Source organism: Belonocnema kinseyi, chromosome 6, assembly GCF_010883055.1.
Source record: "Belonocnema kinseyi isolate 2016_QV_RU_SX_M_011 chromosome 6, B_treatae_v1, whole genome shotgun sequence".
NCBI lineage: Eukaryota > Metazoa > Arthropoda > Insecta > Hymenoptera > Cynipidae > Belonocnema > Belonocnema kinseyi.
Genome location: NC_046662.1, coordinates 12,800,221 through 12,815,369, shown reverse-complemented (window position 1 = coordinate 12,815,369; position 15,149 = coordinate 12,800,221). Strand labels below are relative to the sequence as shown.

Below are 15,149 nucleotides of genomic sequence, written 5' to 3'. Positions count from 1 at the left end.
TATCGACCTTCCTTCAGAAAAACTCTTTACGTAATTTTTGGATAACCCATTAAATTAATTGTGAAATTTGAATCCTATAGAAATTTTTGACAATTCTGAGAAACTAGTGATGTAAAAAATGCACATTAAAGTAAACACAAAAGCACAAAACATTAAACTTTTGCCACCAAAGCAGCAGATAGCCTAAGAAGTGTAAATGAAAATTATTTTTAAAAAACATGCTGTGTAAAAGCTATAATAAGCTATTTGAAAACACAAAAAAGCCGGCGATTAAATTGAGTAATACGACAACAAAACTCTCTTGAATTCATTTTTTTTTTTTTTTTTTTTTTGAAAAATGGTATAAAACTCAAAAATTGAATAGCGAACCTATAGAATAATGCACTTCTTTTTCTTCCTCTTCGCACGATCCTTTCCACGACCATTACTCGCCGATTTGTCTTCAATTTTGCGTGACCGTATTTCACGCATCAAGTCGAAAAATACCTGAAAATGCGCAATCCATGCAATTTCTAAAAGCATCAAATAAATTCAATTGCAAATTTGCATAACAGCGATTTTCCGCCAACAAAAAGCTTTATTTTATCCTCCAACATTTTCATGCTTTTACCAAGGGCGGATCCAGAAAATTTTTCGGATGAGGCATTTGTGATTTTTTTCAAAAGGGTTGGAGGATTTAACAGAATTTCTCAAATTGACTTAATAAGGCGATAAATTCCACTTTATTTATATTTTTAAATACATTTTATTTAGTTAAAAGATCATTTTTTGGGGGGTTGGAAATTCATCTGTTTTGTAGAAAATTCGTCTTTTTGGCTTGAAAATTCAACAATTTGGTTGAAAGTTCATCTTTTTCTTTTTGTAGTAATCATTTTTTTTTTGTCAAAATTTTATCTCTTTGGTTAAAATATAAACTTTTTGCTACATTTTTTGTTCCAAAATAATATTTTAAATTGAAAATTGATTTATTCTTTATTCGTCTCTACCAGTTTTAAAGTTGAACTATTTTGTAAAAAAATTCATTTTATTGCTTGCAGATTTATAATTTAAACAAAAAATTCAACTATTTGATCGCAAATAAACTGCTTTGTTGGAAATTAATATTCTCGAGTTAAAAATTCAGCTGCTTTGGTAGAAAATTTAACTATTTGGTTAAAAATTTAAATATTTATTTTAAAATTGAACTATTCTGCGAAAATTAATTTTGTCAGTTAAAAATTAAATTAAAAATTAACTTTTTTATTGGTTGAAAATTCATATTTTCGAGTTAAAAATTCAGCAGAACAGAATACATTTTTTGGTTAAAAACTCATATTTTTGGTTAATAATTAAACATTTTGGTAGAAAATTAAACTATTTGGTTAAAAATTAAAATATTCACTTGAAAATTTAACTATCCTGAAAATGGTAATTTTTTAAAGTTAAAAATGAACTTTTTTGATCAGAAAATATAGGTAATCCATTTTTGAATCAATTTTTTTAATAACTTAAAAATATAACTATTTGGTACAAAATTAACTTTTTTGTGAAAAATTCGTTTTATTGGTTGAAAATTTATATTTTCGAGTTAAAAATTCAGCAGATGAGAATACATTTTTCGATTAAAAACTCATATTTTGGGTTAATAATTAAACACTTTGGTAGAAAATTAAACTATTTGGTTAAAAATTAAAATATTCACTTGAAAATTTAACTATCCTGAAAAAGGTAATTTTTTAAAGTTAAAAATGAACTTTTTTTATCTGAAAATATAGGTAATCCATTTTTGGGTTGAAATTTTTTATTCTATGTTGAAAATACAATTATTTGGTACAAAATTAATTTTTTTTTCAAAGTTCATATTTGTGGGTTAAAAATTTATCTTTTTTGTACAAAATTCGTTTTATTGGTTGAAAATTCATATTTTACAGTTAAAAATTCAGCAGATGAGAATATATTTTTTGATTAAAAACTTATATTTTGTATTTTTAATCAAACACTTTAGTAGAAAATTAAACTATCTGGTACGAAATTAAAATATTTCTTTGGAGATTTAAATATTTTGTTAAAAATGAATTGTTTTTATCTGAAATGTGGTTATTCCAATTTTTGTTTGAAAATTTTTCCTTTATAAATTCAAAATTATCAAAAAATTTTGTCAAAATTTAGTAGAAATTTTATTTGTTTAAAATTTACCGATTTGGACAGAAAATTAATCTCTTTGTTTAGAATTTTGTTTAAAAATTAGTTTTTTGAACTGAAAGTTTACAAATTCCATTTTTGATTCAAAATTTATATTTTTAGTTGAAATTTGAATGAATACGTAGAAAACTCGACTTTTTGCATTAAAATCATCTTTTTTTATGAAAATTTTTTTTTGTTGATTTAAAAATCACATTTTTTCTAAACCATTCAACTTTTTAGCTTGAAAACTTAAATAATTTGTTAAAAATTCATTTTTTTTGTTGAATTTTCATCATTTTAGTTAAATATATCGCTGATTGGTTAAAATTTAAATATTTATTTAAAAATTTAACTATTATATTAAAAAAATTTTGTTAGTTAAAAATTTATTATTTTGGTTGAGGATCTAGCTGTCGTTAAAAAATTAATTTTTTTGACGAAAATCCATTTTTTAAACTGAAAACTTACTGACTCTATTTTTCATTCAAAATTTGTATATTTTAGTAAAAAATTAAATTTCTTCGTTATAGAATTCCTCGTTTTTTATTGAAAATTAACCATCTTGTTAAAAATGCTTCTTTTCCGATTTAATAGACTTTTTTTTGTTCAAGATTCATAATTTTAGTTGAAAATTAAAATTTTAATTTTTAGATTGAAAATTCATCTATTAGGCCACAAATTAAATTTTTCTTAAAAATGCATATTTTCGGGTTGGAAATTCGAATGATTTATAAAAATGTCGCTTCTCTAATTTAAAAATTATTATTTTTAAAAATGAAAATTTAACAATTCTATTTTTGGTCCTAAAGTGACCTTTATTAGACTAAAAATTCAATTATTTATTTGACAAATTCATTTTTTTTGGTAAAACATTCATCTTCTTCGTTGAAAATTCAACTATTTGGTTAACAATTTATGCATTTTGTTAAAAATATGCATTTTTGGTTAAATTAAATTATTTTTCATTGAAAATTAATTTAACTATTCTAGTTTTTGTTAACAAAAATTTTTTTACTTTATGAACTCAACTACTTGGTTGAAAATTTATGTATTTCTGTGAAAAAAAATTTTTTAGTAGAAATGTAATCTTCTTGGTTGAAAATTCAATGATTAATTATTAAAAATTAATCTTTCAAAATGAAAATTTAACTATTCCATTTATGGTTAAAAATGGAACTTTTTAGTTTAAAAATTAAACCATATGGTTAAAAAAATTGTATGATTTTTTGAAAATTCGCCTTTTTATAAGAAAATTAATCTTTTTGGTTGAAAATTGAACTATTTGATTAAAAAATATATGCATTTTATTTTAAAGTATGTTTAAGAATTTTTTCTTTTATTGTAGAAAATTAAGCTTCTTTGTTTGAAAATTGATCTCCTTTTAATTACAAATTCTACATTTTGGATTACATTTTTTTATCACTATTTACTGAAAAATCTTTTTTGTTTGGGATTCAAGTATTCTGTCATTAGGGGACTCAAATTTATCAAGAAGATTAAGAGAATCTCTAGATTCGCTCTTGGTTTTTTTTTACTAATCTAAAATGTCCAAAATGCCGAAATGCAGTAAATGAAATTTGAAGTAATACAGTCACAAAGTAAAAGCGAACATTGACAACATTTAGAGAAAAGTTTTTGACGGAGAAAATATTTTTAAATAATTTTTTTCATTGTTTCCTGAATTGGATCTTTTTTGTCTACAGATTTTTTTTTAAATTCTCACCTTGTCGACGTTTTCTCTCGTCTTTGCACTCGTTTCAACGTAAGGAACTCCCCATTGTTGCGATCTGCCCTGAGCCTCGGCTAATGATACTTTTCTCTTCTCCTGAAGATCACTTTTATTTCCCACTAACAAAAATGGAATATTTTCATCGTTTTTCACTCTGAGAATTTGCTCCCTGAGAAAGAAAAATACATTTCTTTATTTGAAATTCTAGGTCTTGCACTCACTTTAGAGATTAAAAACAGTGTAAACAGTGTGACTGAATTTGAAGAAATATTTTCAAAATAGTGTCATAAAATGTTTCAAGTATTAACCCTTAAAGGGCATACTGGGTGTAAAACACCCAGCGACTTATTTGCGCTTTAACGAAACGTACCAAATTAAAAAAAATGGAACATATGGCCGTATCTCGGAAGTATTCTAGTAAAATTTTAATCAAAAATATCAAAAACTTAAAAAGTTATAAATTTTAGAGTGAAAGAAGTCACTTTTTAATTTTTTTCCCAAAAAAGATTTTTTTAACTACTTTAAATTTCCAAAACTGTTATGAAACCTTTTTCTCCTTAAACTAGATAGATTAAACATCATTAATTGATTTTCTTGTAAAAAAACTATCCAATACCGTCGGCACAGCACACGTTTGAATACCCATGGGTATCTAATACCCAGTATGCTCTTTATGTAATTTTACGGAAGTGTGCCCTTTAAGAGTTAAACTTAACATGTGTGTAGTTTAAAATCCAAAAAAGTGCAATTTGAATTTTCAACGAAGAAAATTTATTTTCTACCATAAAAGATGCATTTTTACTCAATTACATGAATTTTCAGTTCAAAATGTTTTCAGCTTAAAAAGAGATTTTTTTACAAAATTGTTGAATTATAATCCAAACAGATTAATTTCCAGAAAAATAGTTTCATTTTCAATTAAAGAAATTATTTTTCAACTAAAATAATTAATCTTTAAAAAAAAGTTGAATTTTTAACTAAAAAAAGATCAATTTGTAATCAATCAAAAATTAATTTTTCAACAAATAGTTAAATTTTCAACCAAAGAAATAAATTCTGAGAATTGGTTCCATTTTTCGTTGAAACATCATTCTTTCCGATAGAAAAGTCTTTTACGTATTACATTTTTGGTTAAGAATTTTTTCTTTCTGGTTAAGAATTTTATTATTTGGTTCAAAACTGAATTATTTTGTTTTGAAAATTCGTCTTTTGGACTTAAAAATTGAAAACTTTCATAGATTTTTTTGTCTTTCTTGGCTAAGAATTATTTTATTTTTTAATTCATATCTTGGTAGATTGTTAATTTTTTTGGTTAAAAATGCTACTGTATGGGTGAAATTTATTCTCTTTTGGTTGAAAATTCATATTTTCGTGTTAAATATGTAACTGTTTTCTAGAAAATTCCTATTTTTAGCTGGAAAATTCAACAACTTGATTAAAACTTTATTTTTTTGTAACTGGAAAATCTTTCCTGGTAGAAAATTCGCATTTTTGGTTTGAAAAATCATCTCTTATGGTAAAAATTTCATATTTTTTTGGTTAAAAATGCAATTGTTCAGTTGAAAATTAATGTGTTTTGATTAAGGATTCAAGTATTTTGTTGAAGATTCGTCTTTTTTGGTTTCAAAATTTCTATCTTTCTGTAAAAAATTTCATCTTTTTGGTTAAAAATGAAATTATCTGGTTAAAAATTAATCTGTTTCGGGTGAAAATTAAATTTGTTTTTGCAAATTCAACTGTTTTGTAGAAAAGGAATTTTTTTTAGTTGAGGATTTAGTTGTTTTTTTGGTTAAATTTAACTGTTTTTTATTTTTAAATAAAATCTTAAAATAACTGAAAATTTAACTATTTTCTTAAAAATTGCACTGACCAGTTGAAAATTTATATTCTCGGTTTTAAAATGTAAATGTCGTGTAGAAAATTCGCCTTTTTGGTTGGAAAATCTAGCCATTTTATAGAAAATTCAACTATTTGATACAAAATTACATTGTTTGTTGAAGATTCGTTTTTTTTAATTTTAAAAATAATTCTCTTAAACGAAAACTTAACTACTCTATTTTTGACTGAAAATTGATATTTTTTTAGTTGAAAAATTAGTTGAAAACACAGAAACACGAATTTATATCCAAGAAAATGTTTCAGTCAAGGAAGAAAAAAATTTCAACTAAATTTTTAAGCCAAAAAGATTAATTTTCTACAAAATAATTGAATTTCCACAATAAAAAAGGAGTTCATTTTCCACCAAATAGTTATTTTTTCTACCAAACAGTTGCATTTTTCACTAAAAACGATGAAATTTCTACCCAAAGAAAAATTAAAATTGTATGATAAATTTTTTTTAACTAAACACTTAGAAATTAATTTTTTTTTAAGAAACAATTAAAATGGTAAAGTTCAAAATTTAAATTTTGGGTCATTACATGGGAGATTTACAATCAAAAACTTATTTTTCTACAAAAAAATTTTTTTTTTGCGTTTTGTGTTTGAAAATAATCCACAGGTATTTTTTTTTTATTTCAATGTGATACTCGAAAATCTCGAAATTTGGTAATTGGGAAGAACATTTCTTTTCAATCGCTCACTGTAAAAGAAGTTTTTAATAGAAAAAATTATTCTTGTACTGAAAATATATTGCATTTTTTTAAACAATTTTATTTTGATCTTGGAAATTTTTTTTCCGATTTTTTCCCCTTAAAATTGCTGTTCAAGTTTCTCAAATGTGCAGGAAAAATTTGAAAATGAATAAATAAAAACTCCAAGTATTACGGTAAAAAAAGGGGAAAAAAGGCGTCAAGTTCAAAATAAATAAATTTTTTTTTACAAAAATGCACTATATTGCTATGAGAAAAAATAACAGTACAAGAATAATATTTTCTTTTCAAAACTTCTTTTACAGTAAGCGATTGAAAACAAATGATTTTTCACGAAAAAAATGATGCAGTTAAATTTTTTAATTCAAAAAAATAATTTTCAACAAAATATTAAAACTTTCGAAAAGGCAAAAACATGAACTTTTAACTGAAGGCAGTCAATTTTCAAGCAAAAAAAATTTAAGACAATAATCAACTTTTAAATACAAAATATATACATTTTCAACGAGAAAATGTAAATTTTTAATAAAAAATGACAGTTAAAATTTTAGCTAAAATTTTTTTTTTCATCCAAAAAAGAATCGAATTTTCAACAAAGGAGTTATTTTTTATCTGAAAATGTAACTTCCATTTTTGTTTAAATACTTATTTTTTTAGTTTAAATATTCATTTTTAAAGTTGAAAATTTAACAATTTTGTTGAATTTTATTTTGTTTTTAGAAATGATCATTTTCAGTTGAAAATGCATCTTTTTTGTTAAAAAATTATCCTTCTTGAGTGAAAATCCATCTGTTGATGTTAGAAATTAATGATTCAACTATTTTGTTGAGAATTTGATTATTTTTGGGCTGAAGAATAAATTAACTGAGAATTTAATTGTATAATGTTTTGTTGAGAATTTATCTTTTCTAGTTGAAAATGTATTTATTTTTTCAATAAAAATTGAACAATTTGATTCGAATTTTTTTTTTGCTTGAAATTTGACTGTTTTCAGTTAAAAAATCATCTGTTTATTATTTAAAATAATTCTTCTTGTTTGAAAATGCATCTATTTTAGTTACACATTCTTTTTCTGTTGAAAATTGAACTATTTTGTTGACAATTCAAGTGTTTGCTGAAAATTAATTTTTTATACTAAACATTTAAATGTATCATCTTCGGTTAAATTTTTTTTATTTGAAACTTGAACAGTTTTGTGGACATTTTCTTGCTTTACAAATTGACCTTTCCCAGTTAAAAATTATTCTTTTTTTGTAGAAAATTATTCTTATTGTTTAAAAACTCATCTGTTTTAATTAAGAATTCATTTTTTTTTCGTTGAAAATGCATCTTTTTTGTAAAATTTTTTTTAATATAGTTTGAAATTATGTTTTTAGATCAAGATTAAACGTTTTATCTTCCGATAAAAATTGATCTTTTTAGTTGAAAATTCATCTATATCGTTGAAAGTTTATGTATTTTGTTGAAAACTAAACCATTTTGCTAAAAACTTTTAATTTGTTGTTGTAAATTAATTTTTTGAACTAATAATGTAACCGTTTTTCGTTGAAAATTGATCTATTTTGTTCAAAATTCGTTTTTTTCTGGTTACAAGCGTGATTTTCTAAATTGTGAATTTAGGTTTTCGCTAGAAAATTATGGTTTTGAACATTAAATTATTTGTTTTCAAATTACATTTTTTGCTTGAAAATTTAAATTCGATTAATTTTTTGACCTCAAAATTTAACTGTCCCATTTTTGATTAAAAATTAAACTTTTTTACTTGAAAGTTAATTTATTTGTTTGAAAATTGAACTTCTGAGCGTGTGAAACAAATTTCAAATTGAATGGGATAAAAATGGAATATTTTGGACTGAAACAGTATTTGAATAGGATCTAAAATTGAATAAAAGCGTTTAATTATAAATAAATTAATTTTAAGTTATTTAAAATTGAAAATAATTTTAAAAGTTTTGGTAAGTTTTTAAAACTGCATTTTATAATTATTTAAATTGGAAATGTAAGCTTCAAAATGAAGACCTAAAATGGAGAATTTTTCAAGTAAAAAATTCCAGAATTACGATACTATAAACTGAATAATTTCATAATTAAAAAAGTTAAGAATTAAGCTTAACATGAAAAAAGAAGTTGAAATCGTACTTATTTTAAATTGCATTATATCATATTGTATAAAATAATAATTTTTAAAAATCATTTTTCTGGCATATATTTGTAAAATTTTCGGTCTGAAAATAAATTCAGTCATTTCCCGGTTGGCTTCAAAAAAATTTCTGGGTTTCCGGTGCAACGTTCACCCTGACTACTCAATATTTTAGGTCACGATCTACAGTAATTTGAGAAGGCAGGCGCAACAAATTTTGGAAGAGAAACCGACAGAATAACACAAAAATACTTGAAGTCATAATTTTGTATGCTAAATTTATTTATTTAATTTTTTCGTTAGCTTCCGCTTGAGGGGAAAGAGTTAATTTTAATTTATAAAAGCTCATTTTATTTTTTGAATTGTTCTTTACAATAAACATAATTTAAAAAATTACTAATTAAAAATAATTGTACGTATAATTTCCAGATAAAATAATTTCCCTAAAAACGTGAACGAATATTTGTAAAGAATTAATATTGTAAAGGACATTTCAAAGAATATTAGGTTTTTTGTAAAGAAAATTGGAATGAAAATTATTTCATAATTTTGTTCCTAATGTTCATGAATTCGAATAATCATTCTAATAACTAACAATAAATTGTTTCAACCAAAAAGATTAATTTTTTACCACAAAAGACGACTTTTCAACCAAATAAATGAATTCCCAACCAAATAATTGAATGATTTAATTTTCAGTTAAAAAATTAATTTTCCAAAAAAAAAAAGTTTCAACTAAAATGACCAATTTTAAACTAAAATATTTAATTTTCAACTGGAATAGATTAATTTTGAACATAAAATATGATTTTTTAACCAAAGAGAGCAAGTTAAATTTTTAGGTAAATAAATAATTTTCAATTAAAATGATGAATTTTTAAACAAAATGATGAATCTTTAACTGGAATATTTGAACTTCAAACTAAAAAGATGAATTTTCAACTGAAATTATAAGTTTTTATTTAGAATAATTAATTTTTCAACCAGAAAAATTAATTTTCAACCATGATGATTAGTTGCCACCAAAAAAATGACTATTTTTCAACTAAAAAAGATAATATTCAAACAAAAATTGAATAGTTAAAGATGAATATTCTCCCAAAAAGACGACTTTTCTACAAAATGAATCAATTCTAAACCAAATACTCGAATTTACAACTAAAAAATAAAATAACTTACAACCAAATAGTAAAGTTTTTAACTAAAAAAGATTAGTTTTTAACCAAAAATAGAATAGTTTAATTTTCAGTTAAATAATTACTTTTTCAAAAAAAAAAAACCATAAACAAATTTTCAACTGAAATGATAAAGCTTTAACTGGAATAGATAAATTTTAAAAATCAAAGATAATTTTTTAACAAACATGCATTTTTAACTAAAAAAGATCAATTTTCACCCAAAAATTGAATAATTTAATTTTCAGTTTAAAAAATTGATGTTCAACCATAGAGTAATATTAATCTACTTTTACTCATAAAGAATTATTGTTATTTAATTTACTACTGCATTGAAAAAATCAAGCACGCTCTCGAAAAAATTCTCTGACTTTAAGAAAAATTCCTTAACATTTCCAGGATTTTCCAGAAAAAAAATCTCTGTCATTTCCCGGTTTTTTTCTGTTTCGCAAACATTTTGTACAGTTAATGAAATTCCAAAATTTTAAATTCTAAAGCCAAAAATGTCTCCATTTTAATAATAAAACTGAGCTGCAAATCATTTTAAGTAATTTTAAGCTAGAAATATTAAATATTTACATGTTGGTTTACTTTTTTTTGAATTTTAAATTATTATTGAAAATTTTTTCAGAACTTCTAAGCATCTTTTAAAATGATTCGAATTGTTCCTTAAATTTTAAAAAATCCTGAAAAATATAAATATTTCCTTGAAATCTATCAGATTAATTTTTGTCAACTTTGGAAATTCTAAAACTTCTAAAAGTTACTAGAATTTTTTTCTAAGAATAATAGGTGTTCAATATTTATTTATACATCCAAATTTAACCATTTTACTTGTAAATATAATTTTTTAAACAGAAAAATTAAAATTGCAGCGTTCAAAGTGTAATTTTTTGGTTTTATTTTCGAATATTTGATTTATAATTACTGACTTTAAATTAACAGTCAAATATTTATAATTATTAAGTAATTGTTCTTTTTCTGAAATGAAAAATTGTTAAATTGTACACTAGAACAATATTTTAAAATGAGCAATTATTCACTTTTTATTCCTTAAAGCGCAGTTAAATTTTAAAATTCATTATAATGTATATTCACAGTTGATCAATCAAAAATTTTTTCTCTCTAAAATTGTAGATTTAAAACGCTACTAATTCAAGGTGGCCGTTTTAATCGAAGAAAAAAATTCCCGGTCATTTCCCGGTTCGCAAACATTTTTCACGGGCAATGAAATTAAAAAAATCAAACGATATTCTAAATATTTTTCCACATAAAGTAATAAAAAATAAACAACCAATTAAAGCATTCCAAGTGGAACACTTGAATTTCAAACTTTTGAAATTGAAGTTCAAAAGTTTTTTAAATTCAAAAATAGTGTATTCAAATGCTCAAAAATGTACACGTACCAAAGGGAAGGCAGTAACAATTTTCAATTAAACAATGTTAAATGAAATGCAAATTAACTGCAAAATTTAGAACTTTTATAAATTATAGAGTTCAAAGATTCAGATTAAGTTCCAAAAATATGTTAAATTATTTTTATTTCAAATAGTCTAGGCATCAGTAAAAAGCTTTGAAATTTTATTTCAAAATTTTGAAAAATCTAGAAGTGGTTAAAAATTTTTCCAAATTCAAAATAATTTTTGAATTTGTTTTGGGATCTTTTACACATATTTCAAAATGAATTGAATTTTTTCTATAATATTTAGAAAATCCTGCAAATTTAGAAAAAAACTAGAATTTATAAATAACAATAGAACACTTCTTGTTTCTAAAAATATTAGAGTTATTTTAAGAGATATTTAGAAGTTTTAAAAAGATTCAAATTAAATTTAGAACTTGAAATAATTTCAAATACTCACAGCCGAATTTAAAATAAAATGTACATTTTTGCAGATTTCAAACACAAAATTTGGAATTTTTTTTTAAGAATTGTGAAACACTTCAAAAGAATAAAAAAATGTTTTAAGATTCTTAGGAAAATTGAAAATGATTTTTCACTTTGAGAAATTGTGGAAGATTTTAAGAACTTTTCTTTTAATTTGCAGGATTTTCAAAAATTGTAGGAAAATTTCGATTAATTTTAAAATATATTTAGAAGTTCTGAAAAAAATGTTAACAAACTTCGTTTAAATTATTTGAAATAATTTCAAGTTTTTAATTAATTTTAAATCTCTTCAAAACTTCTAAATATTTCTTAAAATTACTCAACTTTTTTCTACAAATAATAAGTGTTCAATTGTTATTTATGCGTCAAAATTGAATAATTTCACTTATTTATTTTTAAATTTTAAATTGAATAAAAACCTTTAATTATGACTATATTATTATGGAGTTATTTTTAAGTTAAAAATAGTAAAATGCACGTTTACATTTTTTAATAGCTGAAAAAATTAATAGAAATAATATATTAATAAATTTATTTATTAAATTTAATGTAAAAAATAATATAAAGGAATTAAAAATTAATTAATTAAAAACTCTGAATTAAAAATATATTATTGATAAATCATGAAAATTTTCATTTAAAAATTAAATTTTCAGAATAAATAATATATTAATTTTAATTCTTTTCAAGACTTTCGGATTGAAACAGTTACAATCTGGAAATTCTCAAATTTTGAACTGATCTAGAATTGTTTAGTCAAATCAATTATAGAGTACAGATCCATTTTAAAAATAATTTATTTTTTTATATTTATAGTTGATAAAATGAAACTGTTTTTATCAAATTTTTTTTTTATTTTAAATTGTTTAAATCTTCAAAACTATACTTTAATTATTAAAAAAAACTGTTAAAATTGAACTTGGGCAGATTTTTCTTCTGAAAATTCATAAAATTTCTGGTTTCTCGGTCCGGCAGCCACCCTATTTTTTATTAAAAAATCTTCGATTTTAAAAACTTCTAATTTTTAATTTGTTTTAAACTTTAAACCTGCAGTTTAAAATCCCTTGAAATTAAAATATATTCTTAAAAATAAAAAATGAAAAATGTTTAAAGTGAAAGATTTTCACTTTTGATATAATAATTTATAAAAATCAAAATTTGAAAAATTATTTAAAAAACGGTTGAAATCAATATTGGACCAAATTTTTATTCTAAAAATATGGTTAAATTCCCGGTCAAACATAAAGTCACTGTCATTTCCCGGGTTTCCCGGTCCAGCGGCCACCCTGTAATTTTTAATTTTTCAAGTCTTTAAAAACTGAATTTTAAAATTCTTTAAATGAAAAATTTGTGTTAGAAAATACAAATCTAAAAGGGAAAATTTTTAATCGAAAGATTTTCGAATTATTCACTGTAAACTGTATGATATTATAATTTAAAAAGATCACAATTCAACCTAATTATTTTAAAAACTGTTGAAATAAAAATTGGAAACATTTTTTTATCTTAAAATTTGTAAAATTCAGGGTGAAAAAATGAATTCACTGTTTTCAATAAAATTAAAGATTAATTTTAAACGACACTGTACACTTAGAACTATCTTTAAACTGTTGTTCTAACCTGAATTCTTGTGTGGCCTGAAAGCTGTCATCTTCTGTGATTGAAAAAACACAGAGAAATCCTTCCCCACTTCGGAAATAGTTATCTCTAATAGCTGCATAGTCTTCTTGTCCTGCCGTGTCCAAAATATCGATTTGTACTTCTTCTCCGTCTAATACAACTTTTTTCCTGTACGAGTCTGCCTTTGTCGGCTCGTAGTTTTCCACGAACTAAAAATACGTTTCAAATTTTATTTGAGTGAAACTTTTTTATGCAAAAGTTAACAAAATAATTAGGAATACTCAGTAGTTATCTCAAGCTCAATTATGAGTATTGTTAAAAATTATTGATGAAATTAAAGTCAATATTTTCAAAATGGAATAGTTTAATTTCCAGTTTAAGAAATTACTTTAAAAAATGTTGTAATCAGTTTAATTGCACAAAAAAAGACGAATTTTTAACACAATTGTTAAATCCTTAACGAAACAGGTTGAAAATTTAAGTATTTGGTATAAATTAAACTTTTTTGCAGAAAAATCATATTTTCTGTTTGAAAATTCAACTGTTTTGTAGATAATTCGCCCTTTTGGGATCAAAATTCAACAATTTTGTTGAAAATTCTTCTAATTTCTTTGGTTAAAAACTAGTTTCTTATCTGAAAATTGAATTATTCGATTTTTATCTAAAAATAGTTCAATTTTATACTATAGCAAATAAGTTTTTAACTGAAAATAAAATAGTCAATTTTCCAGTTTAAACAATTATTAAAAAAAAAAAAAAGAATTTTAAACCAGTTGAATTAAACCAAAAAAGACGAATCTTTCAACCAAATAGTTGCATTTTCAACTAAAGAAACTCTGTTTTCAACCAAAAATAGAATATTAATATTTCCAGATTAAAAATAACCTTTCAAGAAAAAAGCCTTTTTTCACCAGTTTATTTCACTGTAAGAAGAAGAATTTTTAACAAAATAATTGAATCCTCAATCAAATAGATGAATTTTCAACCAAACAAATGAATTTTGATCCAAAAAGGTGAAATTTCAACAAAAAAGTTATGTTTTTTATATAAATCTAATGTTTTAAAAAACATTGGACTTTTACGGCGAAAAAAATGAATTTTCATAAAATACATGAATGTTCTACCAAAAATAAAATTTTTCAATAAATAAGATTAATTTTCTACTAAATTTTTTTATTTTTAAGCCTAGAAGACGAATTTTATACAAGAAAGATTAATTAAAAAAGAAAATTTTTAAACTAAATATTTGAATATTAAACTAAAAAATAAAAATTTTCTACAAAAAATGAAATTGTTAAATGTTAAGGTTAAAAAGTTAATTAAAAAAAATTTTTTTAAATTTTAATTTAACCAAACAGTCGAATATTAAATTAAATAAATTAATATTTTAACAAATAGTTGAATTTAAAACTTATTTACGATAAACATTCAACCAAACGAAAAAGTATTTTAAGAGAAAAATTTCACTTTTTAACCAAAAAGGTGGTTTGTTAACCAAAATTAATCTCCTAACAAAAAATACGAATTTTATATTAATAAAATACACGAATTTGAAAAAAATTGTTGAATTTTCGAGCCAAAAGAACGAATTTTATACAAAAAAGTTGAATGCTTAACTAAAACAGATAAATTTGTAACCAAGCAGTTGCATTTTTTCCAAAAAGAATGAATTTTCAGTCAGAAAGATTAATTTTCTACGAAAAAAACCAACTCAATTTTTCAACCAAGGTTGAATTTTCAAAAAAAAAAAGTTTATTTTTAAACAAATAATTAATTTTTTTACCAAATTGCTGAATCCTTAATCAAACAGATGAATTTTTAACTAACAAAGTTGATGTTTCAT

General features: G+C 22.5%; 1 protein-coding gene across 4 annotated transcripts in view; it reads right to left on the bottom strand.

Annotated features, from left to right (window-relative positions):
• Positions 1–15,149, bottom strand: part of LOC117174503 (ras-related protein Ral-a) — a 37,934-nt gene that overhangs the window by 8,111 nt on the left and 14,674 nt on the right. For 3 of the 4 annotated variants that reach the window (XM_033363676.1, XM_033363675.1, XM_033363677.1), the window contains 3 exons: positions 13,307–13,515; positions 3,887–4,061; positions 370–486 (listed from right to left, as the gene is read on the bottom strand). In XM_033363676.1, the coding sequence (XP_033219567.1) occupies positions 370–486; positions 3,887–4,061; positions 13,307–13,515 (501 nt within the window). The remainder of the gene's footprint in view (positions 1–369; positions 487–3,886; positions 4,062–13,306; positions 13,516–15,149) is intronic. The other variant, XM_033363678.1, reaches the window with a different exon arrangement.